At 57.2% G+C, this 20,451-nt stretch overlaps 9 protein-coding genes across 9 annotated transcripts; 2 read left to right on the top strand and 7 right to left on the bottom strand.

The window, feature by feature from the left end:
* Positions 1-6: 6 nt before the first annotated feature.
* On the bottom strand, positions 7-1,205 carry BO80DRAFT_216845 (putative GPI anchored protein). Its single transcript, XM_025714355.1, has 3 exons — positions 916-1,205; positions 727-860; positions 7-667 (listed from the first exon to the last, which is right to left on the bottom strand). The coding sequence occupies exons 1-3, from the start codon at positions 1,039-1,041 to the stop codon at positions 229-231; spliced, it is 699 nt and encodes a 232-aa protein (XP_025571155.1). The 5' UTR covers positions 1,042-1,205; the 3' UTR covers positions 7-228.
* Positions 1,206-3,027: 1,822 nt separating this feature from the next.
* BO80DRAFT_468335 (glycoside hydrolase family 43 protein) lies at positions 3,028-4,725 on the bottom strand (the record flags this gene model as incomplete). Its single annotated transcript, XM_025722924.1, has 3 exons — positions 3,028-3,755; positions 3,819-4,275; positions 4,327-4,725. The coding sequence occupies 3 exons, from the start codon at positions 4,723-4,725 to the stop codon at positions 3,028-3,030; spliced, it is 1,584 nt and encodes a 527-aa protein (XP_025571154.1).
* A 91-nt stretch (positions 4,726-4,816) lies between these two features.
* On the bottom strand, positions 4,817-7,023 carry BO80DRAFT_428816 (cytochrome P450). Its single transcript, XM_025720329.1, has 6 exons — positions 6,669-7,023; positions 6,529-6,614; positions 5,706-6,467; positions 5,555-5,656; positions 5,370-5,501; positions 4,817-5,314 (listed from the first exon to the last, which is right to left on the bottom strand). The coding sequence occupies exons 1-6, from the start codon at positions 6,901-6,903 to the stop codon at positions 5,117-5,119; spliced, it is 1,515 nt and encodes a 504-aa protein (XP_025571153.1). The 5' UTR covers positions 6,904-7,023; the 3' UTR covers positions 4,817-5,116.
* A 747-nt stretch (positions 7,024-7,770) lies between these two features.
* On the top strand, positions 7,771-9,102 carry BO80DRAFT_448986 (uncharacterized protein; the record flags this gene model as incomplete). Its single annotated transcript, XM_025721715.1, has 3 exons — positions 7,771-7,956; positions 8,021-8,481; positions 8,628-9,102. The coding sequence occupies 3 exons, from the start codon at positions 7,771-7,773 to the stop codon at positions 9,100-9,102; spliced, it is 1,122 nt and encodes a 373-aa protein (XP_025571152.1).
* A 138-nt stretch (positions 9,103-9,240) lies between these two features.
* BO80DRAFT_416126 (uncharacterized protein) lies at positions 9,241-10,788 on the bottom strand (the record flags this gene model as incomplete). Its single annotated transcript, XM_025718168.1, has 2 exons — positions 10,071-10,788; positions 9,241-10,025 (listed from the first exon to the last, which is right to left on the bottom strand). The coding sequence occupies exons 1-2, from the start codon at positions 10,729-10,731 to the stop codon at positions 9,241-9,243; spliced, it is 1,446 nt and encodes a 481-aa protein (XP_025571151.1). The 5' UTR covers positions 10,732-10,788.
* A 359-nt stretch (positions 10,789-11,147) lies between these two features.
* On the bottom strand, positions 11,148-14,287 carry BO80DRAFT_416123 (hydantoinase/oxoprolinase; the record flags this gene model as incomplete). The annotated part of the gene is made up of 2 exons (XM_025718167.1): positions 11,148-14,145; positions 14,212-14,287. The coding sequence occupies 2 exons, from the start codon at positions 14,285-14,287 to the stop codon at positions 11,189-11,191; spliced, it is 3,033 nt and encodes a 1,010-aa protein (XP_025571150.1). The 3' UTR covers positions 11,148-11,188.
* Positions 14,288-14,702: 415 nt separating this feature from the next.
* BO80DRAFT_496779 (inorganic phosphate transporter) lies at positions 14,703-17,031 on the bottom strand. The gene is made up of 3 exons (XM_025724042.1): positions 16,633-17,031; positions 15,111-16,565; positions 14,703-15,054 (listed from the first exon to the last, which is right to left on the bottom strand). The coding sequence occupies exons 1-3, from the start codon at positions 16,712-16,714 to the stop codon at positions 14,768-14,770; spliced, it is 1,824 nt and encodes a 607-aa protein (XP_025571149.1). The 5' UTR covers positions 16,715-17,031; the 3' UTR covers positions 14,703-14,767.
* Positions 16,879-17,508, top strand: BO80DRAFT_216718 (uncharacterized protein). The gene has a single exon (XM_025714354.1). It carries the CDS (start codon positions 17,104-17,106, stop codon positions 17,455-17,457), a length of 354 nt encoding a protein of 117 aa, XP_025571148.1. The 5' UTR covers positions 16,879-17,103; the 3' UTR covers positions 17,458-17,508.
* Positions 17,509-17,559: 51 nt separating this feature from the next.
* On the bottom strand, positions 17,560-19,907 carry BO80DRAFT_483752 (amidase family protein; the record flags this gene model as incomplete). The annotated part of the gene is made up of 3 exons (XM_025723443.1): positions 19,123-19,907; positions 18,639-19,066; positions 17,560-18,587 (listed from the first exon to the last, which is right to left on the bottom strand). Exons 1-3 carry the CDS (start codon positions 19,416-19,418, stop codon positions 17,560-17,562), a joined length of 1,752 nt encoding a protein of 583 aa, XP_025571147.1. The 5' UTR covers positions 19,419-19,907.
* Positions 19,908-20,451: the final 544 nt, after the last annotated feature.

Here is a 20,451-nt window from a genome sequence, read left to right as displayed (position 1 = left end):
AGTACGCGTGCTTACGTATCCTGATTAATGTCCACGTGGATTGATTGATTATCCTGTCCTTCCATGCGCACACATGCCCTTTCAGGAATCTCTTTCTAAGATCTGCCGCAATTTCCGAGACGGAATGAAAATGGTACTTCACTGACCAACTATGCATCACAAGTGTGGTATATGGCTCATATTATCTCTCTATATATTTCGTGTACGTGGGTTGGGTGCATGTCAGGCCTAGAGAACGGCCGCGACTAAAGCCGCAGCGGCAGCGCCTCCGAACAACAGGGCCGCATCGCCCGTGATCAACGAGCCCCCACCAGTGCTGGTAGCAGACGCATTCGCCTTGGACGCATTTGAAGAGGTCGAGGCACCAGTAGAAGCAGCCGCGGAGGCAGAAGAGATGCCAGCAGACCCGGCGGCGGTCTCAGACCGTGTTTCCGTGCTGGAGCTGCCGGACGATCCGGTTTTACTGGCACTCTGCACCTCAGTCGTGGCGCCGGCAGTAGCGGCCACACTGGTGACGGACCCCGCAGTGATGGTGACGGGCATCAGACCCAGGTCACCATCCAGGGTGGTGATGGTGGTCCCCGGGAAATTGGCCCCAGATCCGGCGGCCGTCTCCGAGCAGACCGCGTAGGTTGTCCCATCCAATGAGCAGATGCAGGTGTAGTAACTAGAAGGAATAGCCCACGTCAGTCATCGGCTACCTGGGCAGTCCCACGGCTAACTTACAAATCTTCATCCGGCACGTCCATGATCATCGTGGTTTGCGGACCAGCGATGACAGTCATCCCGGGGCCCATGCCACACTCGTCACTGTCGGTACCGGGGGGGCAGTTGACGCTATAGGTGGTCGCGGTCGCATCCTGGTCCTGGATTAGCGCACGATAGGTGAGACAGATGAGATTAGAGTCGACTTACGTTCCCCATGATCGACGCGGCCAAAGACTGTGAATCCGTGTCATAAAAGAACATGGAGGTGACGGTGGCCGTGGCTGAGACCATGCCAGCAGCAGCCAGACCCAAAACGAGCGTGCGGTTCATCATTGTGAAAACGAGTGACTATTGCGATACCAAGCGAGTGTGATGAGAGCGAGATGACAACGAGAAACAAAGGGGGAGGAAGAGACTAAAAGGTTGGAAAGGGTGGACGCGGAGGCGGCCAGACCCGATGCAGATGACCCTCTTTTTTGCTGCCACGAGATGGAGGCCTCTTCAACCGAGACCTGCTAACTTTGTCAGGCCAGGGCCGGGCAAGAAGACCCTTCCTGGCGGCCCGGCTGTGACCTATGAGAGCATCGCCCGGGGCCTGACCCTGGCCAGACCTGGGCCCGAGGGTCTGCGCTAAGGCCCAAGGGGATTAGCGCAGGGATGGTGGAAGTTTGTCGGGGCGCGCCAGGAACGCCTCCGTAACCGCCACGGCCAGCTCGCAGTTACGGCTTAGGCCCATCCATTCAGGGCATCATCCAGTTGCGGGGTCATCCACGTGTAGCAAGCATGGTTTTGTAGCGCTTATACTCCGTAGCCAACACCAGTTGCGGGTAATCTTGATATCTCTTCGCAGACCCGGTCGGCTACATGAAGTAAGCGATTAAGGTCGATAGTATGCATTCTGGACACCATGCAGCCTGAACACTGACCACCACATAGACATATCGGGCATATCGAACCGCAGCTTCGATGTCATCTAACCGATTCTTCTCATAGTTATTCGCGGCCTGCTGACAAAGTGGCTCCCAAGATAGTCCTCCACTTGCCACGAATCATGCTCTTTGGGATCGGATGTCCGTGTCTGGGCAATTTCCGCCGGACATTCTTCACATCCCATGACCACCGCAGCCAGAAAAGGCGCGTCGAGTGGCCGACCTCGGCTGATATAGCAGTTGGTCCAGCCCATGTCCCGACACAGTGGGATCTGGTTGCTGAGAGCCTGAGAAGCTGAACTGCTGACGTGCATCCCCTTTCTCGAGACAAGCATCGAATAAGTGTGGGTTCCGGAACGAATAGACTTTCATCGGGCGAAAGGGAGGGGTCATAGCCCACCCCTCAGCAGCAGAGTAGAATAGATTGCAGATGCCGGTGGTGCTGAGGATCTCGTTGCGTGGGGTTTTGCTGCTGTCAATCTAATTTGATCAGTCTCCCAGTTGAAACCCCTGTGGATGATACACTCGCATCATACCAATCATCCTTTATTCCGACCGCAAAACCGCCAACGCCGCGATCCCCTGTTACTCATGATCTGTATCCCATCCCGTTTACCGGATTCGATGACCAGTGCTGAAGGGGAGCGTCTTGCCCGCATAACTGCTGTTCTTCCTTGGATCCATCGCTTCAGACTGCCTTTGAGCGGTCGCATAGATGCCACATATTGCCGATAGTCATCGATTTCACATTGCTATGGTGCGTGCGGTCGGACCCCGGCGGTGCACTACCTTGTCGGAATGGTGAAATTGGCTATGCCTCGAGCTTATGCGGCAAGAAGAGGAAACAGAAGACTCCATGTCAGCGCAGAGCTGCGGATTGGACATGTAGAATCATCATAAGATGACGACCCTAGAGCATAATCTTTGTAGTCCTGCTGGCGTCAAAGTATTTATCTCTGAAAGTAACTTTGCAGTCTAAATAACTGCCTCTGGTGAAAGGGTGTTGTTGCTGTGCTGCTGTATTGTGCGAGATGCAGCGCAGGAGTGCAAACGGGGAAAACGTGACAAACAACCCCCCTTCCCCACCGTCGCCCTTTCCCTCTTCCACAACGCATCACCAGAGCAATTTGTAACCAGTGCTTGAATCGGATCATGAGTCCTGGCTAGTGTTTCTTTCCAGCACCATTCGTTATGCTCTCTAAGATCAGACTCAAGTTACTAAGGTCAGTAAGAAAGGGTGGGCTGTCTTTAAGCGGCCCGGGGGCGCGGAACTATCTACATTTGCTCGCAGGTTTCAGTAGCTGTTCGTGTCAACACTCAGACCACTCAACCCCGGGTCATATCGATGAGATTGCTAACTGCGTCCATCTATAGACGAAATGCCCACGAGCTATCTCCACCGCGCATACTGAAAGTCGGCCGGAACTAAGCAGCGTTGCCGCTCCCCAAATGCGTACAACCCCAGCATCATCCCCGTGAAGGCGGCTCCCACTGCCGGTGCTGCAGTCATGCTACGGTTGTCCACTTCACCTAACCATCGGACAGGATCCTCCAGTGACTCGTCATTGGGGATCTCCTGGATTCCAAAGCGGTAGCGGTCTCCACACTCGACTATAAAACGGACGTCCGACTGCGAATGGTGTAGATCGCTGTCCACCGGATCCCCATGGACAAGTCGCAGCCGAACAAATCGTCTCCCGTCCTCACGGCGACGAATCCCGATGCTGCTATACGTCAGATAATTCCACCAGACAACAGTCCCTGCCTCAGAGGCAGTATTCGTTGGGTGGAACGAAAGCCGCGTCTCCCAAGTACAGAATCGGTGCGTTTGTTTTCGAAGAAAGAGCGTCGGGCATGCCGGGACGGAGAGATTGTACGGACCACCGTAGAGGCGAAGGTGATGGGGTCGTTCCGTGAGAGAATAGTCGCGGACGACGGGCGTGTTTTTGCGATACCACCCAAGCTGCAAGCCACGGTCCGAGAATTGATCACACCAGGCAACTGGGATGGAAAGCTCGTACAGATGGGGGCTATCCGATTGAAGAGGGATCTTCTGGCCACGATTGACAATGGGCCAGTCATTCTCCCAGTCAACGGGAACAAGAAAGGTCTCGCGTCCTAGCCACAGACATAAGTGTGCCGTCAGATGGCCTGGTCAAGACTCGAATAGGCTGCACCCACCAAAGACTGATTCCTCCCATCCTCCATCCTTCTGAATCGGTCGTACTCCCAGCAAAACAGCCCACCATTGCCCCTGCGCATCTTCCACCAGGTCTGCGTGCCCTGTGTTTTGGACACTGTCATCTGTCCCGTTTCGCCAGAGAGGATTTGCCGGTCCGACTTCCCATGGCCCAAATGGGCTCGTCGTGCTACGACTGACCCATTCGCAATGCCCACTCTCAGTGCCGCCCTCCGCCGTGAATAGATAATAGTATGGGCCCCGCTTGAAGATATGCGATCCCTCCGCGACACCTGAGGTTGACTCTCGGATTAGCTTAGGCTCCGAGGTCGAGGACCCTGTCTCTAAGTCCACGGTGACAATGTGAATTGCAAAATCCTTGAGGTTTGCGTTGGGGGTCCGTTCAAGCTTGCGATAAGTGGACGAAAGATAGACGGAGCCATCGTCATCCCAGAACAGCTATTGGACGTGTCAATTCAGAGTAGATGGAAAATGATACGGGTCACCGACGTCCTGATCAAAACCAACTTGGTCAAAATACACCGGGTCCGACCATGACTCCGAGTTCCAGATGTCCGTGGTCTTGACATAGAACCCGCGCGGCCAGACGCGGTCATCCTCTTGAGGCCGATACCGCTGGAAGCAAGCGGCAAGGACATAGAAGACCCCATCATGATACCGCAAGGTAGTGGCCCACACTCCACCACCCGGCTCGGGGGTCTGGATCTGGATTTGACTGGGTCGGGTAAGGGCATGGCCGATGAGAGTCCACCGAATAAGATCTGTGCTATGATAGATCGGCGCCCCGGGGAAGTATTCGAAGGAGGAGGTTACGATGAAAAAGTCCCTTCCGACCCGAATGATCGAGGGATCGGGATTAAACCCTGGCAAGATGGGGTTGGTGTACATGTTGACCTACGGGATGCAGGGGACTAGAGCGAGCTCGCATGGAGTGACGGAATCGAGCCATTTATATGCCCCCCAGACATGACACCGAAGTCACCGCTGTGTGATTGGTGGAGAAATACATAAGGAGGGGAAGTCCGCCAAGGGTGACCAGCCACCTCTATCAAGCGAAGTCATATACACGAAGTACCGGATCATGACCTTTACCCGCCGCTGAAGCGTTTGCAGCAGTTGGGGAAGAGTGACTCGATGTTTATCATAAATGATCCATTTGACGATCTTCCACCCAAGCTACCGGCGCGCGCTCCAGGAGAGCCCATTTCATTTTACCGCCAGGAGCATTCTGCTTAAAGGACCGCTGGGCCACTGTCTTCGATCCAGCCAGCCAAGTATCTTACGCAGAGCTGGTTTGTCGTCGCCGTAACCAACAAGGCCAGCCATAGGGCACAGCCGTGAAATGTGTCTCAAAGCTCCACGGCTTCTTGGGATCCACCTGTTCGATGTCATAGTCACGCACGATAGTGGCAGTGAGCTTGGAGATCTCAAAGTGCGCTAGGTTCCGTCCTGGACATTGATTGTACCCAGCTCCCCACTGGTGAAGTATCAGAATACGCGAGGGGCGGTACAGGCAGAGAATCACAACTTACATGGATAAGGAAGGGGTCCATCTGTTTGGATCGCTCAGGATCTAGCCACCGTTCAGGATTAAAATCGTTGCAGTCGGGTCCGAAGAGATCCGGGTTACGATGGAAAGACCAGGGATTAATGCTCAGGATGGTCTGTGTCGGCATTAGTCTTCACTCTTCTCACGTTTCAACAGAATCGGTCTTACCCCTTCCTCAAAATGCCGCCCGCCAATTGCAAGGCCACCCGCAGGGACCACGCGAGGCAGTCCAGTGCCAGTCGCAGAGTGGTAACGGTAGGACTCCTTGATCTGCAATTGTGAGTATCGCAGTCGGTATTGAAGATACTTAAACACTTACACAGGCCTGAAGATAGGGCAGCTTAGCTGCCTCGGCATACGACACCACGCGTGAGAGGTCGCCACGAGAGTGTGCTCCGTCAATCTCCTCTTGTAGCTTCTGCAGATACTGGGGATGGTGGATGAGATAATAGAAGAACGCCTGCAGAGTGGCACTGGTGGTATCGGCGCCGGCGCCGATGTTTGCGACAGCAGCACCAAAGACCTCCGACTCGTCCATGCGATCGGGGTACTGACGACGGGTTTGAAGCCACCGCTCCATCATATCCCGGCGGACATTCGAGTTCTTCTTCCGGCGGTCAATAGCTGCCAGGCAGGTGTCGAAAATGTGAGAGGAAGGCTGTAGGCCTAGCCGGCTAAGAAGTGGGTTGCCAAGGGTGAGATTATGCAGCCACACGTAATGCCCCATGATCGCGATATATAGCGCCAGGGCGCGGCTGTTGGCGATGGCATTTCCAATGTCGGTTCCGGTCTCGAGGAACCGAAAAGGACTGGAAAAGGTCACTTCACCGACGACATCAAAGGCGAAATAGTTGAACCAGCGGTCGAACTCGACGGGCTGGCCGGACGCGATCAGTTTATCGAATTGGTCCTCCAGGAGGCCTAGGAGAGCATCCACATAGGGCTCGGATTTGATGATGTTGGAGAGCGCATATCCCGACGCGACATTTCGGGACTTGCGAATGTGTCGCTGAGGGTCCAGCTCCGACATTTGGTTCACATAGTGATAGTCGGGCAAGCTGAAGATCGCATACCACGGGCCCTGTGCGTCTTTAGCGTGGTCCCGAGGATCTGTGTGACTGGCAAGGACTCCACCATCGTACCTTGGCGATATTGGCGTGGAGCAACAGGCGCACCGCATCGGGATGTGCAACGCTCACCTCATTGTCGGCGATGCGAACAAAGCTGCCTGTCTCGACTTAGTAATTCTCACTTTCCGATTCGACTTCGGGGATGCACGGACCATATTTGCGATGGAGCTTCACGATCTCTTGTTCCGTGTGACCTTTGATCAGTTGGTAGACCTGCCATAGGCTAGAGACGGACGCCAGCCATGGACCTGGGATATCCCGGATGGCTGTTGCATAGCGTCTCTTCAAGGCAACCAGTGCGAGAATGCCGAGAAGCAGGAGGGGGAGTGAGACCTGCAGCGATGGCTGGGTCCCACGAAGGAGGGCTAACAGAAATTGGACAGACATGCTGGGGAGGGTCTCGCGTCTGCCTAGAAGCGAGGAAATCTTTGAGCTGATCTCTTCCAGGCTGTCTATATTTATTGGCCTACCCCGCTGGGGGCGACCTCGCGATCGTGGACCACGAGACAGGCCGGTGTTTTAGTGCCAGCTAAAGCCAGCGCTAACGGCAGATGAGGACACCATCCGTCACACAGCCGAAGCCCGGCCCCAGGCGCTCAGCGTGATTCTCTGCACGGTGACTGACTGGACTCTCCCGCGAAACCTCTAGAGTTGAGGGACGAGAAATCCATCAATGTCCCAGATTACTCACCTTGGGGGTTGAAATTTGTGGCAGGCCAGGTCCGTCGTGACAGGTGCTTGTCTGGCCATGGCAGGTGTTCGGTGCGGGGGTGACGGGACGGACCAATCGATCATACGGAACCTGGACTACGAGGCGAGATTGCTGGTTCCATCTTTCATGGGCGAATCACCGTCCCCTGAGTTCAATAGTGTTCGCACCAAGGAATCCATGACGTGAAGGATCGGGTGGGACCCATGTCCCCAAGTTTCCTTAAGGGTCTGGAAATTGGCGCAGAGCACAAACAAGGGAAAGAATGGCTTTCATCCAGCAAGGTCCAGCCCGATCAAGCAAGCAAGCTCTTTAACACGCGGGCCGGATGGGAGGCGACTCTTCCGTCCCGCAGATTGAGTTTCTCCGCGCCATGGGGTCCACAGTCCAATTATGAGGATTCATCCCTTGCAACGCCTGCATGAATCCCCTGGTATCCCTGCAAGGCCAACCCTTCTTCATTTTTCTCCTCGCAAATGTCTTAAAGTCATCCCGGGAATCTTTCTCTATGCACTCCAGTTTGTTGTAGCCGGTGGTCGTCTGCCATGGGGTCGGCGAGCACACTCCAGCTCACGCCAGAATTCCTGGCCCAGGACCGACGTCCTCAGGCCAGGATTGGGATTGGGGTTGTGACAGCGCTGTCGGGGGTAGTTGTCTTGATCCGTGTCTATGCTCCTTGGTCCCTCATTCGCAGCTTTGGTTGGGACGATGGCCTCATCTGCATTGCGATGGTGAGTGCTCTTGACAAGGAGGGTGGTCTGCGACGCAGCTGACCAGCATTGCTGAACGGAGTAGTTGATGAACATCGTTGTCATGGCACTCTCGCTTCAAGTTCTCCGCTACGGTGCCGGTCTTCATATTTGGGCTCTTGATCTCGCTAAGACCCCTCTGCTCTACAAGTGGCTGGTTGCCGCCCAGCTGGTATACATGATCGCTCTGTGGGTGTGCCGTTTGTCCGGATTGGCTTTTTACCACCGTCTGAACCCGATGCCACAATTCCAACTATATCTACGGGTCTCCTTCGCCTTCGTAACGGCCGTCATGTTTGCTCAGGTTCTCATCATTGCCCTGCAATGTGTTCCGCTCGCTGCACTCTGGGGTGGTGCCGAAGGGAAGTGTATGGGATCGAAGACGGTGTTCATTTCCACGGCTGCGATGACGATCATCTGCGACTCGCTCATCCTCTTCCTCCCGATCAAGATTGTGTTCTCCATCAAGGCGAATGCGACACGAAAGGCTGCATTGAGCGTAGTCTTGTGTTTTGGTGTTTTGGAAGTCTCTGTGGATCCCTTCATATCTAGCTACTAAACCATCATTTCGAATAGTGCTGTAATGTGTGTTTCGATAAGAAGACCCCCAGTATGCCCCATTAGACCACTGTTCATTGACTAACACCTACTAGGACCTCCGTCTGTCGCATCGTCTCCATGATCCCCGCCATCAACGAAACCGACGCGACCTGGTACTTTTCCGTGGTCATGGTCTGGTCCGACACCGAAGTCAGCACCGCCATCATCGCTTTGTCCTTGCCGGCCTTGAAAGGACTGGTCGGAGCCGTGGCCGGCAGCACGCGCAAGGCTACCTCGCAGGAGCAGAGCGGCAGTAATGGCCACGAATTGAATCTGGAGAATGTTCATCCTGAGTACAGGCCGCATATGTACCAGGGTCTGACCGTGATCCGCATGATGCGCGGATCAGCATCGGGGAAAATGCGAGCCAGGACCCGATCTGGGTGGATAACAGCTCCGGAGGGATCCATGTCAAGAATAGCATCCGGGTTAGTGTCAGCGACCGATGAACTCCCACCATGGGCGAAGGAGCCCTGCCAGACTATCCAAAGCGGAGATGACCCCCAGTCGTGGAGCCTTCTACATTGAGTTAAGACAGTTATGAACTCAGTGTTCATGGTACTCCAGTAGATCAAATGCGATAGAAGGAAACACAGCGCCAATGCTCCAAAGTACAAATCATTGTTGACGGTTTCCAGGGAACGAATGCCCGGTGCTCCAGAACCATCAGGAAAAATGAGGAAAGATGGCGCTCCATTGTACGGTTTCATAGACGGCGGCAGGCATCGAAGAAAAACAATAAAACACCAGGACGAACAAGCCCACTCGGGAGATTGTGTACACCACGGTCAGCGCAAGCACCACCAGGTACGGTGATTTGCGAAGGAAAACCGTATCGCGAGATGGCGGCCGTATCGTTATGAGGGTCGTCAGGATCATCGGGGCGCCAGTCCCAGCGACACTGAAGATCCGCCAGAGCATTTGAGCTCGGTCCGACGGAAATTTCCAGTTCCAGGCGATGAGATGGAACCCGGAGAAGACTATGGACGCTAGATTGCACACCACGGACTGCGCACTATTCCTATCCAGCTCGAAAAAAATCACCACGACAAACGGAAACGCTCGCAACCAGGTACTAAGTGGTAGCTCATATCTCCGCTTAGACGCAGTTTTGTCCGGCAGCACCGCTCGGGCTTTCTCTGGGTTGGAGGGGAGCAGGACGGTGGCGCGTTGAACCCCGAATGGCTTATTCCACCACAAGCCGTACATGATGAGGGCGCAGAAGATAAAGGCCAGCGTCATGAGCTCGAGTTCCGTCAAGGGCAATCCCGTGGCGGCTCGTGCGATACTTTGGATAACCAACCATCCGCATTGCAGACAGGCCAAGCCCTTGGTGAGGGCGTCGGATGTCGAAGCGTTGTGGATGTCCTGCTCCTTAACAACCGGCAAGCTGCGGTTCTGGAGATCATGATCGCTGGTTGCGGGGAAGAGTCCCAATTCTTCCAGTTCCTCTGCTTCACGTCAGCTCGTGCTGCAGTCGTTGATCAGCTTCTTACCAAAGCCAACCCCCCAGGGATAGTAATAGTCTAGCCCTGTGGCCACGCCGTCGCCTGACACTGCGTTACCCTCTATATCTTCTGCGGGCGCTGCCCCTTGTTTTACTGGCTTGTCATTCGCAGAGTCTCCACCATCACCACCATCGCCGCCATTGCCACCATCATCACCAGTGCCATCACGATTGGGCTCTCGAGGAATTGCAAACCGAAATCCACCCATACAGGCATAAAACGCATGCGACATAGTAAACCCCAGATGTCGGCACTTCTTGAACAGATCCCGGGCACTTGCATATTCCACATATGCCATGGTGACCCCAATCTCCGGAGCAATAGCAATGACCACCATCCACCTCACCCTCCGCGCCCAGAGCTGCCGAAGCGGCGCCGTCGGCCAGTACGGGAGGCAGCCCCATAGGTGAAGCCAGCCGGCGTCGCTCTCCTCGATGGTCGGGACATTCATATGCACGCATTTCCAGGAACACAGGAGGAAGACGGACAAGCAGCTGAAGAGGATGTCGGAGGTGCTGCGGGTGTTAGGGGAGGATACCCAGCCTACGCGTTCGCCTGTCTGGGCGGCCGTAGTGATATTGACGGTTTGGGCTGGGACGGGGTGGTTTAGCAGCAAGAGGGCGAGGATGATCGGAAGAGATGTTGTCATTTTGATAAATAGGTGGAAGGACTGGTGAGAGCGCGGGTATTGAATACCTAAGGATATTTCTCAGCTGTGGTTCAGCTTCGAGTAGATAGCTACAGGCACCTTTAAAGTCGCGAGGAGGCTGAGTTAGCCATCGTCATGCGGGTTAGCCACGCTAATGCCGCGCAAGGCTCGGCTCGAACATAGCCCGCAAGTGAGGGCCTGCCACGTCGGCAGCTGATATGCCGTTGATGTGTTGCTCGCCGATGGCTTTATTCGGGTGCAGGGAACTTGTCATGGCCGGACATTAAAATCCCGTTGCCTAATGGACATTCCGTGTTAGTCGGGGACGAGGCTCTGCAGTTGCCCCAATAGAGGTCTAAATAGTGACTCTCATGTACATGGCTCCGAGATCTAAGCAAATATTGACTAATCTCTACCCCTACAATCCCTGATTCTATCCACTAGATCTCTGAATATCTCAGCCAAACACATCAATCACGCTGCGCGGCTCGCGGTACCTCCCAATCGGTACGTATTCCACCTCAAAGCCCATGGATTTGGGGCCCCCCAGTTCCATCCCCCGGGGGGTGTCTGTCCATCGGGGAGATGCTGCAATGGCAAGAATCACCACCTTAAGACCATACTTGAACTCGGGTGTCCCTAGTCCAGCCCCCGTCTCAGCATCCAGCACGACAATGAGATCCGGTACCGAAGCTAGAATCTTCTTCTCGCCATCGTGGAGCACCGCCTCGACATAGGCATTCTCATTCTTGAACGGAATATTCATCGTCGCTGTGCTTCCATCACTCAGTCGACCATCCACCTCCAATACCCCATACGAATGACCCGTCTTGAGCACTCGCGACACACTGACCACTTTGCCCTCGCCTAGGATGGCTGCACTATCGGGTCCGCCCACCTCCTCGATGATTCGTTTCGCCTTGTCGGCAATGGTCTTCTCCAGAGCGACCGCCCTCCCAATCCACCACGCCAACGACAGCGTATTCAGAATCGCCTGCTGGCGCACCATCTGGACGGTCTTCGGCGGCCCCGCACTCCCCGCCCGACATCCCATCTCCACGACCGACGCCCGCAACGCCCGATCCACTAACCGATCCGTCCTTGACTTCGTCATGGTCACGAACGAGCCATCCCCACTCGCAATCGTGGTCGGGACCAGAGCCTCCCCTCTGGCCGAGCCATACACATTGGGTGTCACCTGCCACATGGTGGGATAGGCCCGTCCCATATAATCCGCATCGAGGCAGGGCACGCCATAATGTGCCGAAACACCGAGATTCACCATCCCATTGCCGCCGCCGATTTCGAGAGCCACGAACCCAGACACGGGGGGACTGCCCGTGACCCGCATCAGCTCGTCCTGGGCTTGGAGACATTCGTTATTTTCGAGTCGTTCCATGCTGACTTCGGGACTGCCCATGCAGCCGGTCCAGCCGATGAGGGCGTCGTCAGGGAGGGAGAGGGAGGAGGGGGAGATCACTTTGATGGTGCCGGGGTGGTGATGGAGGAATGCTTTCGTTTTGAGGTATTCTTGGTAGGGATCGCCGCCGCCGCCGCAGCCGAGGATTTTGCAGCCGCGGGCGAGGAAGTCGAGGTCCGTGGGGGAGATGACCCATGTTTGGTTGGTGATGTTGGGGCGGTAGGTGTGGAGGTTGGTGATGTTGTCAAGTGGTTTGGGTACTGAGTTAAGTACGGACGGTGCTGGTTCTTGCGTAGTGTCTGTATCTAGGGTATCTTCGTCTGGGATAGTGAGGAGCTTCTCCGGGGATGTCTGGGAGACAATGTCTAGTTCCCCGATGGCTCGCACGACAATCCGTGCTTTGGCTTCAACATATTGGATAGGTAGCATGGTCACCTCGGCAATTTGTACCGTATTAGCCCGGGCACCGTTGCCAATGGCTTTTTGGATTGCGAGTTGAGACACCGTCTCTTGTGCCTCTTTGACGGTGCGATTGGATGTGTCCACGACCGTGTCAATCACGCCAGACACGCGCGAAATTGCAGCCCCGACAGCATTGGCGACTTCACCACCCTTGACGGTCTGCACCAGGCGGACACCTGCCAGGGGCTCGTCGGTGCGGATGATGGGTGCACCACCGCCGACGATGAGCACGTCCACGTCGTCTTTCTGGATCTTGGTGCGGTCGACGAGGTCTTCGATCTTGCGTCGCATGAGGGATTGCGCTTGGGTTACCATTTCCGTTGTAATTTCGTGTAGATTCGAGAGATCTCCCATTTCCTCTAGGGGATTGTTCTCCGTCAAGCCATGCATGGCTGATGCAACGACAATATCGGTGGCCGTCAAAACATCACCACCAAAAAGCCGTGCTTTCTCCAACAGCTCATGGGCCACACTATCCGGACCGACAGAGCATTCCTCATCCATCCGGATGATACTTCCCCCTCCCAATCCGATGCTCTCCACCGCCGGCAAGGCAAAGTTGGTGCGAACACCCCCGACAACGCTCATCACGGAGCTCATCTGCGGCAGACCATTCGGCAGCAACAATCCACTATCACTCGTCGTCCCCCCGATATCAATCACCACCAGTGGCTCCGTCCGGGTGGTATGCTGCTGTCCATTCGCCTCAGCCGCCGCACGCCACAGAAACTCGCCTCCGCGGATCGAATTCGTCGGCCCCGAGTTAAACGTCCGAATCGGCAGATCCACTGCCTCCGTCGCCCCCAGAACACTCCCATCATTCTGCGTCAGATACAGCGTACACGGTACATCCCGAAAGATCTCCCGCATGGCCCGCTGAAATCCAGAAATGGTCCGCTCCGCCAACGGCCGCAGCGTGGCATTCAAGATCGCCGCATTCTCCCGCGCCAGGAACCCCAACCCTGACACCTCATGCGACATCGTTACTCGCGGGGTGACCCCTCCCTCTCCATACTCTGCCATCGCCTCCAGGAGAACCTCTTTCACCCTCCTCTCCTGCTCCCCATCCACGGGCGCATACATCCCCGCGACCACCACATCGGCTATCCCATCCTCCACGATCCTCCGCGCCACGCGCCTCACCTCCCCCTCATCCACGGGACTAATCACACCCCCATCAATCTGATACCCCCCATGACAGAAATAGGCCCTCGCTGCAATCTTGCTCCTCAAATCGTCCGGAAAATCCACAAAGGGCGGAATCGCCCGACCGAACCCCTCCTCCGGCCCCCCGCACAGTCGTACAACGGCGACGCGCCGTAACGACGACGCGCGCTGCACGATGGCATTCACGAAGTGGGTAGTCCCGATGATGACGCAGCCGATAGACGAGAGGGGGATGGCTGCGGTGGATAGGACGGCCTGGACGGCGGTGGTGATGCCCGAAGTGATGTCGGGGGTGGTGGGGGCTTTGTGGGAGGCGAGGATGGTGAGGGGGGACAGGCGGAGGAGGATGGCGTCGGTGTTGGTTCCTATCGATATTATTAGTTAGGTTGCATTGCAGTGTAGTGTGAAGGGTAGGGGGAAGGGAGGGATACCCCCGACATCGACGCCGAGACGGTAGTGGTGGTGGTGGTGGTGGTGCTGCTGCTGCTGCTGGTCGGTAACACGCATGTTGGGTGACGGTGGGATTGAGGGGGGGCATCAGTAGTAGTGGTGATATGTATTAATAGTAGTGGTGGTAGCAGTGGTGGGCATGCGGGGTCGCTGATAGGAGAATTCCCGTCCCCCTCATCGGACGCCAATCGTCTTCCCCGCTGATATCGGATCTCTAGGTGATGTTGTCGCGGGCATCTCCTCATCCTAGCGTCTTGATTCATCCCCAGCACACCAGCCGGTCGCCATCCCCAGATTCATACCCGGGTACTGTGCTGGTTCTGGACCAGCTGATCCACAGCACGGTCGCACCGGATACTGCACTATGGTAGGACAGCCCGCGGGGGAGAATGATCGCATGACAGACGTACGTGGCAGGCACAGGCAGGCACAGGCAGACATTACATTATCATTTGTAGTTCAGTAGCTAACCGCTCCAGCTGCTGCACAAGTCTCTACATGCGCGGAAAGAACCGCCCCGTGGGAAAAGAAAGAACATCATGCAAAGTGCGGCGCATTGAGAAACAGCCCCATCAGAATCCCCCCTAACGTACCGGCAATCGGAATCGTCATGATCCACGCCAGCAGCAGCAGTCCAACCCGTTGAAAGTTGACGGCCTTGAGCGTGCCATTGCACAGGCCCACGCCCACCGTAGCTCCCGTAATGCACATCGACGTCGACACGGGGAGCGAGTACTGCGAGAAGACCAGCACCGTGATGGCCGCTCCCATCTCCATCGAACAGCCCCGACTCGGCGAGTGGTAGGTAATCTTGTTGCCCATGACTAGTCTCGTTAGTGATCATTTCACCGCAAAGTGGGTATCGTAGATATCAACGTACCCTTCATGATGTTGTAGCCGTAGGTAATCAACCCCAGCGAGATGCACGCCGCCAGCACCGCCAACTGCCACACCGGCACTGGAGCCTTGGCGGCCGCAGCGTTGCCCGTCGACCAAGCCGAGTAGATGACCGCCCAGGGTCCAACCGAGTTGCCGATATCGTTGGCACCGTGCGCGAACGACGCCGTGCAGGCTGTCAAGACTTGAACAAACGAGTAGGTGTGCTCCACCTCGTTGGGATACTTCTCGGCGTGAGCGTAAACCCGCTGCATGCGCTTGCCTTCCGGAGTGCCCGCAATGCCAGACTGGGCCGCGTGGATATCGTAGTGCAGACCATACAGCAGCCCGCACACAATCATCGCGGGGATGCGCTTCGCCAGGATCGCCATGTTGTTCAGCTCATACAGCTGGCCCGCGCCCATGGGGTTGTCACGAAGAGTACGCATCGCCCATCCAAGAGGTCCACGCTTCTTGAGCAGCCGTTCCCGCAGCCGACGGTCGGACTGTTCCATGAGCTCCTTGTAGGTCAGCTGGGTCGCTTCCCCGGCTACCAACCGCTTCTCGCCTTCTTCGCTGCGGGACTGGATCGACTCGACTCCGGCCTGCGTCGACTTCTGGACGTCGTCCCCGCGGAGGGTATCCGGGGAGCGGGCGGCCAGGTCGTCATGGCTGTCCTGGACGACGGCGTAGTCGGGCACCTGGGCTTGCTCGCCCGTTTCCGTGGCAGGGCGGGTCAGCAACAGGGGACCCAGGATGAACATCCACCATTTAACATTCGGGTCCTTCTTGATGACACGGGAATACACAAACGGAACGAAGAAGATGGCCGACAGGAGGGCAACGCCACCACCCGTACCCATGGTGACGGCCGCAATGTACCAGCCAGGCTTCTTGGTGAGACCCAGATTCGGGGAGCCCTTGTAGACGATGGACAAGGTACAGATGGTAGCGGCAATGAGGAAGAAGAACGGCGAGCTGTAGACGGCCCAGGGGATGGGGTTCTTGCGGATGAGCACCACCAACTTGATGAGCATGAAGATGGCCGCTGCGAAGCCTCCCGAGATGACGGGTGCCATACCCAGACCAGCGAAGATGGCTCCCAGTCCCTTGCCATTGTTCCAGCCCCACTGTACCTGGGAGGCACCCACGGTGGCCACACCGACGCCAGCCACGGCGGAGATCAGTGAGTAAGTCGAGGAAACGTGGGCGGAGTGGCGGGTACACCACATGACCCAGGAGGAGGCCGCCGCCAAAGCACAGGTAAAGGCTAGCATCTGGACGCCCGCGTTGTCCTGGAAGGCCGAGTTGGGAATGATGCCGTTCTTGATGGTGTCGGCCGTGCGAGCTCCGACCGTGATGGCACCCAGCATTTCGAAGACGGTACCGAACACCATGGCCTGGCGGTAGGAGATGGAACGGGAGGAGACACTGGTTGCCCAGGAGTTGGCCACATCGTCTGCACGCAACGCAAGGCAGTTAGCAGGGACTCCCCAGCCCGAGATACGGCCCCCAGGTCCACTTACTTGCGCCGTTGTTGTAGGCATCCAGCATGGCAAACAGGGTGCCGATGGCGAAGATGTAGTCGTACGCGTGCAGCACCGCCATGATGACTGGAGTCTTCGTCTAGTCTGGAGATGTGCGAGGAAGGGAGGTGGTGAGGAGATGGTGGCCGCAGCTGACAGCTCTGATACCACAGCGTGGCAGCACACTTTATGTGACCACCCCGGGCTGAGCCTGGCCGGGGGCCATTCACTACGCCCAGCCCACGTGCCTGCGTAAGTTTTCGGTGGGCTTCCTGTCTCCAGCTCTGGGGAGCAACACGTTCCTGGACGGAGGGCCGTGATTCGGGGGAAGTCCCCGGCGTGGGACGGGGTCTCCCTCGACCGGGCTCGAAGTCTGTTGTAGTACTCCGTACTTACGAGGGAAATAGAGGGTGTGACAACCGTGGCAGCGCGAGTGCCATGGCTGGGTGGCACGGCGGCCGTGCTGGGTAGATGCTGGGCCGAAGCTGGGCGGTGGCTTGGCCCTGGGCGGATCCGAGGAGGCGTGCCTTGGCCAGCCTTGGCGCCTGGGCGGAACGGTTGGCCCCACCATCCTATCAGGGGCGGCCCCGGGTCCACGTGCGGAGTTGGCTGGCTGGCCAGCTGGGGGAAACTACTGCCAGACTTCCAGAAGGGCGGCCCCGACTCGCGGACCTTTCCCTGTCTGGTGCCACGGCCAGAGCGGGCCACAGCCTTGGCGGCGACACAATCGCAGGTAATCCTCCGATGTCATTTCTACGAACGACCGGGGTGGGGGCAGAACGCCCGTGTAACGCTACGCTTCGAGGTAAGGATCCAAAAAAGTGAGGGAGTTACATGAGACGATGATATGAACAGTAGGACAGCACGTGCACACCGGACCTCATGCGCCCGCCGTGAACGACCAATGACAGGAGTGGCAAGGGGTGCTCAGTTCACCGGAATGTTCCGTTCCAGGTAGCCGCTCCACGTCGCCAAGCTACGCTTCCACGTCGTGTTGGACGACAGCTGCAGGTCCTCGATCGCACTCGCGTACTTGATCAGCGTCGCCTCCGAGTACGCCGTGCCCATCAGGGCCAACCCATACGGCATCTTCGAGCCCTTGTTGATGCCCGCGGGCAGCGTCACCACCGGGTACCCGGCCTGGGCGGCGATCTCGACCGACGGCGCAAAGTCGGGAGGGGCCAGCAAGGCCGTCAGGTTGCGACCCTGGTAGTGCAGCGCCGCGTCAATACCGTCCTCCCGACTGGTGCGTCGGCAGTACTCCAGCGCCTGCCAGTACGTCTCGTTCATCACACCCTTGGTGGCCAGGGAGGCCAGGAAACCGTCCTGGCCCGAGGCAAAGGCCGGGTTGACCCCGGGGATACCACCCTCGCTACCGGCATTGTCAATGTTGTACTGCACCAGGTCCTCCAGCGACCGCATGTTGGTGTTGTTCAGCTCCGCCAGGTAGTCCCGGATGTTGTTGTAAAAGTCCACCTTGATGTACGAGTACTCGGACTGGTTGGGGTAGCCGCGCTCCGTACCATAGTCCCAGTTCCAGCCCGCCGGGTCAACAATGTCCTTGTAGTACGGCAGCTCCGTACCGTTGATGATGGTGGCACCCGCCGCCTCGATCAGCTCCAGCAGCTCGGTCAGCTGCGCGTTCTGCGCGGCATCGTTGTACTGCCAGAACGACAGCCAGGGCAGACCAAAGACCGCCCCCTTGAGGGCCGACTTGTCTGTGAGGAACTGCGCATAGCCGCCGGCAGGGGTCTTGCCCTGCTGGGCATAGGTCTCGTTGTCCCGAGGGTCAATGCCATAGATGGCATCAAGCGCGTATGCAGCATCCCGAACGGTCTTGCCAAAGGTGCCGACCGTGTCCTGGTGGAGAGACTCGGGGATGACACCCGCCCGGGAGGTCAGGCCCACCGTGGGCTTGATGCCGACAATGTTACAGCGCTCGGCCGGGTTGATCACTGCATTTCAGGTGAGCTAACATCCACATTCATGACATCAGCCCAACTTACCACTACCGTCCGTCTCAGTACCCAGAGCAAAAGGCACCTGGTTGCTGGTGACCGCCACACCCGAGCCAGAGCTACTGCCACCAGGGTTGACCGTGAAGTTGTAGGGGTTGCGGCACTGGCCACCACGGCCCGAATAGCCCTCCGAATAGTCGTTGGACCGCATGTCCGCCCACTCACTGAGCGTCGCTTTGCCCAGAAGCACCGCACCCGCCTCGCGCAGGCGGTGGACCACGTGCGAGTCGCGAGGGACCACAGAGCCCACCAGAGCCCAGCTGCCCGCCGTCGTCTCCATCTTGTCCTTGCTGGCGATGTTGTCCTTGACCAGGAACGGAATGCCGTGCAACGGGCCCCGCACGGTGCCCTGCTGACGCTCCTCGTCCAGAGCCTCGGCGATGGCCATGGCATCAGGGTTGAGTTGCATAACCGCACTGCCTCGTGTCTCAGCGTGATGAACGGGGGGTGGATGCACAGGATGAAGACCTACTTGGTATACGGTTGCACCTGGTAGATGCGCTCCAGGTAGCACTGCAACAACTGCACCCCGGTCAGGCGACCCGCCTTGAGCTCGGCCTGGATCTCGTCGATGGTGGCCTCTTCCAGCTGGAAGCCGCGGCAGTCCCGCATGGGGAAGAGGTCTGCGCCATTGACGCCCAGCTTGGGGAAGTCATAGGGGAAGGGCTGGGTGTCGATCTGCTGAGCCACGAGGCTGTCATTGAGGCCGGAGGCGCTGGTTAGGGCGGCCAAGCCGGTGGTGAGGAGCCAAGACGCGATCGAGGGCATCGTGGATCGTATTCTGCAGATCGCTGCCACGTGGAAATGAAATCGCAGGATGAGCCGATGAGAGATGGGCAGCAGCTGGTTCGATTTAAATGGCTGGGCAGGAAGCCCGAGCCAACCGCGCCTGCAAGGGACGGTCGGGATTCAGGGGACTCTCGCTCTGTTGCGGACTTGCTGTGGTCTGATGGCAGGCTAACTTTCACTATTGATTTGGCTGCAGGGTATGTGATTGGCGGGGAGTTCATGAATGGAGAGGGGATAGATTAATCGGTTGCGTAAACCGACACAGGAGTGGACGAGAGCGAGGAGTGGGTGAGGCTGGTGGGTTGGGCGCGCCCACTGCCGTCTTACCAGACGAGCCCCGTCGGTCGGAGGGCGATTGGCGACTGCTGCCCCCAAACCCCAACATGGCAGCTCATCGGCTGATCCCTGTTCGTCCGAGCGTTGGCAGCTCGAACGGGTGCTGCGCATGTTCTGATGTTCTGGAAGTTGAGGTTCATCTGCACCTCAGCACCGGAACTTCACTAATGACGATCGTCTCGATCGCCTCGATCGCATGGTGAGAACCATAATTGTTAGGCTGCAGTGAACGGCGACACCGGCGCATCCTTCGACCTTCCATTAGGCGAGCCCCGGACACATCCGGTAAAGTCGGGACTCGGTAGCGGCCCAGTTGCTCCACTCCTCGTTAGCGGGTGGCGCTCAATGGCATGCCGACCACCAGCCTATGCATGACATGAATGATGAACAGCACCACGCCAGATGCCTTGGCGATTCCAACGGCGCCTTCCAGCAGAGATGCCAACCTGCAACGAGGAAAGTCCCTCTTGCTGGCCACGCGGCCATTGGTCTTCCCCATACCCCCCCCCTCGGCAGATGGCACGCTCCGGGGAAATGACACACTCGGCATCAACAGGGGCCTAGGAAATATCAGGGCCGAACTAAGGCCGCGACTAGAACCGTCGGCTGAAACTAGCTTAGCATCCACTGATCCAGGCAAACTTTATGGGGGAAAAGCCCTCACAGCCTCGGATTT

The sequence above is a fragment of the Aspergillus ibericus genome (assembly GCF_003184845.1).
Source record: "Aspergillus ibericus CBS 121593 unplaced genomic scaffold BO80scaffold_52, whole genome shotgun sequence".
In the NCBI taxonomy this organism is placed as follows: Eukaryota; Fungi; Ascomycota; class Eurotiomycetes; order Eurotiales; family Aspergillaceae; genus Aspergillus; species Aspergillus ibericus.
This window is presented reverse-complemented; position numbering and strand designations above follow the sequence as displayed.

Excerpts from the sequence above, each read along its gene's own strand:
- BO80DRAFT_216845 (XM_025714355.1), bottom strand. The coding sequence starts at position 1,041 with ATGATGAACCGCACGCTCGTTTTGGGTCTGGCTGCTGCTGGCATGGTC. Across the intron at positions 861-915 it reads CCGCGTCGATCATGGGGAAC|GATGCGACCGCGACCACCTA; the intron begins GTAAGTCGACTC and ends ATCCAGGACCAG. Across the intron at positions 668-726 it reads GACGTGCCGGATGAAGATTT|TTACTACACCTGCATCTGCT; the intron begins GTAAGTTAGCCG and ends TATTCCTTCTAG.
- BO80DRAFT_428816 (XM_025720329.1), bottom strand. The coding sequence starts at position 6,903 with ATGTCTGTCCAATTTCTGTTAGCCCTCCTTCGTGGGACCCAGCCATCG. Across the intron at positions 5,657-5,705 it reads TGCCCTATCTTCAGGCCTGT|ATCAAGGAGTCCTACCGTTA; the intron begins GTAAGTGTTTAA and ends TCACAATTGCAG. Across the intron at positions 5,315-5,369 it reads TGGACCCCTTCCTTATCCAT|TGGGGAGCTGGGTACAATCA; the intron begins GTAAGTTGTGAT and ends ATACTTCACCAG.
- BO80DRAFT_496779 (XM_025724042.1), bottom strand. The coding sequence starts at position 16,714 with ATGGCGGTGCTGCACGCGTACGACTACATCTTCGCCATCGGCACCCTG. Across the intron at positions 16,566-16,632 it reads TGCCTACAACAACGGCGCAA|ACGATGTGGCCAACTCCTGG; the intron begins GTAAGTGGACCT and ends CGTTGCGTGCAG. Across the intron at positions 15,055-15,110 it reads CGGCTACAACATCATGAAGG|TCATGGGCAACAAGATTACC; the intron begins GTACGTTGATAT and ends TAACGAGACTAG.
- BO80DRAFT_216718 (XM_025714354.1), top strand. The coding sequence starts at position 17,104 with ATGCTGGGCCGAAGCTGGGCGGTGGCTTGGCCCTGGGCGGATCCGAGG.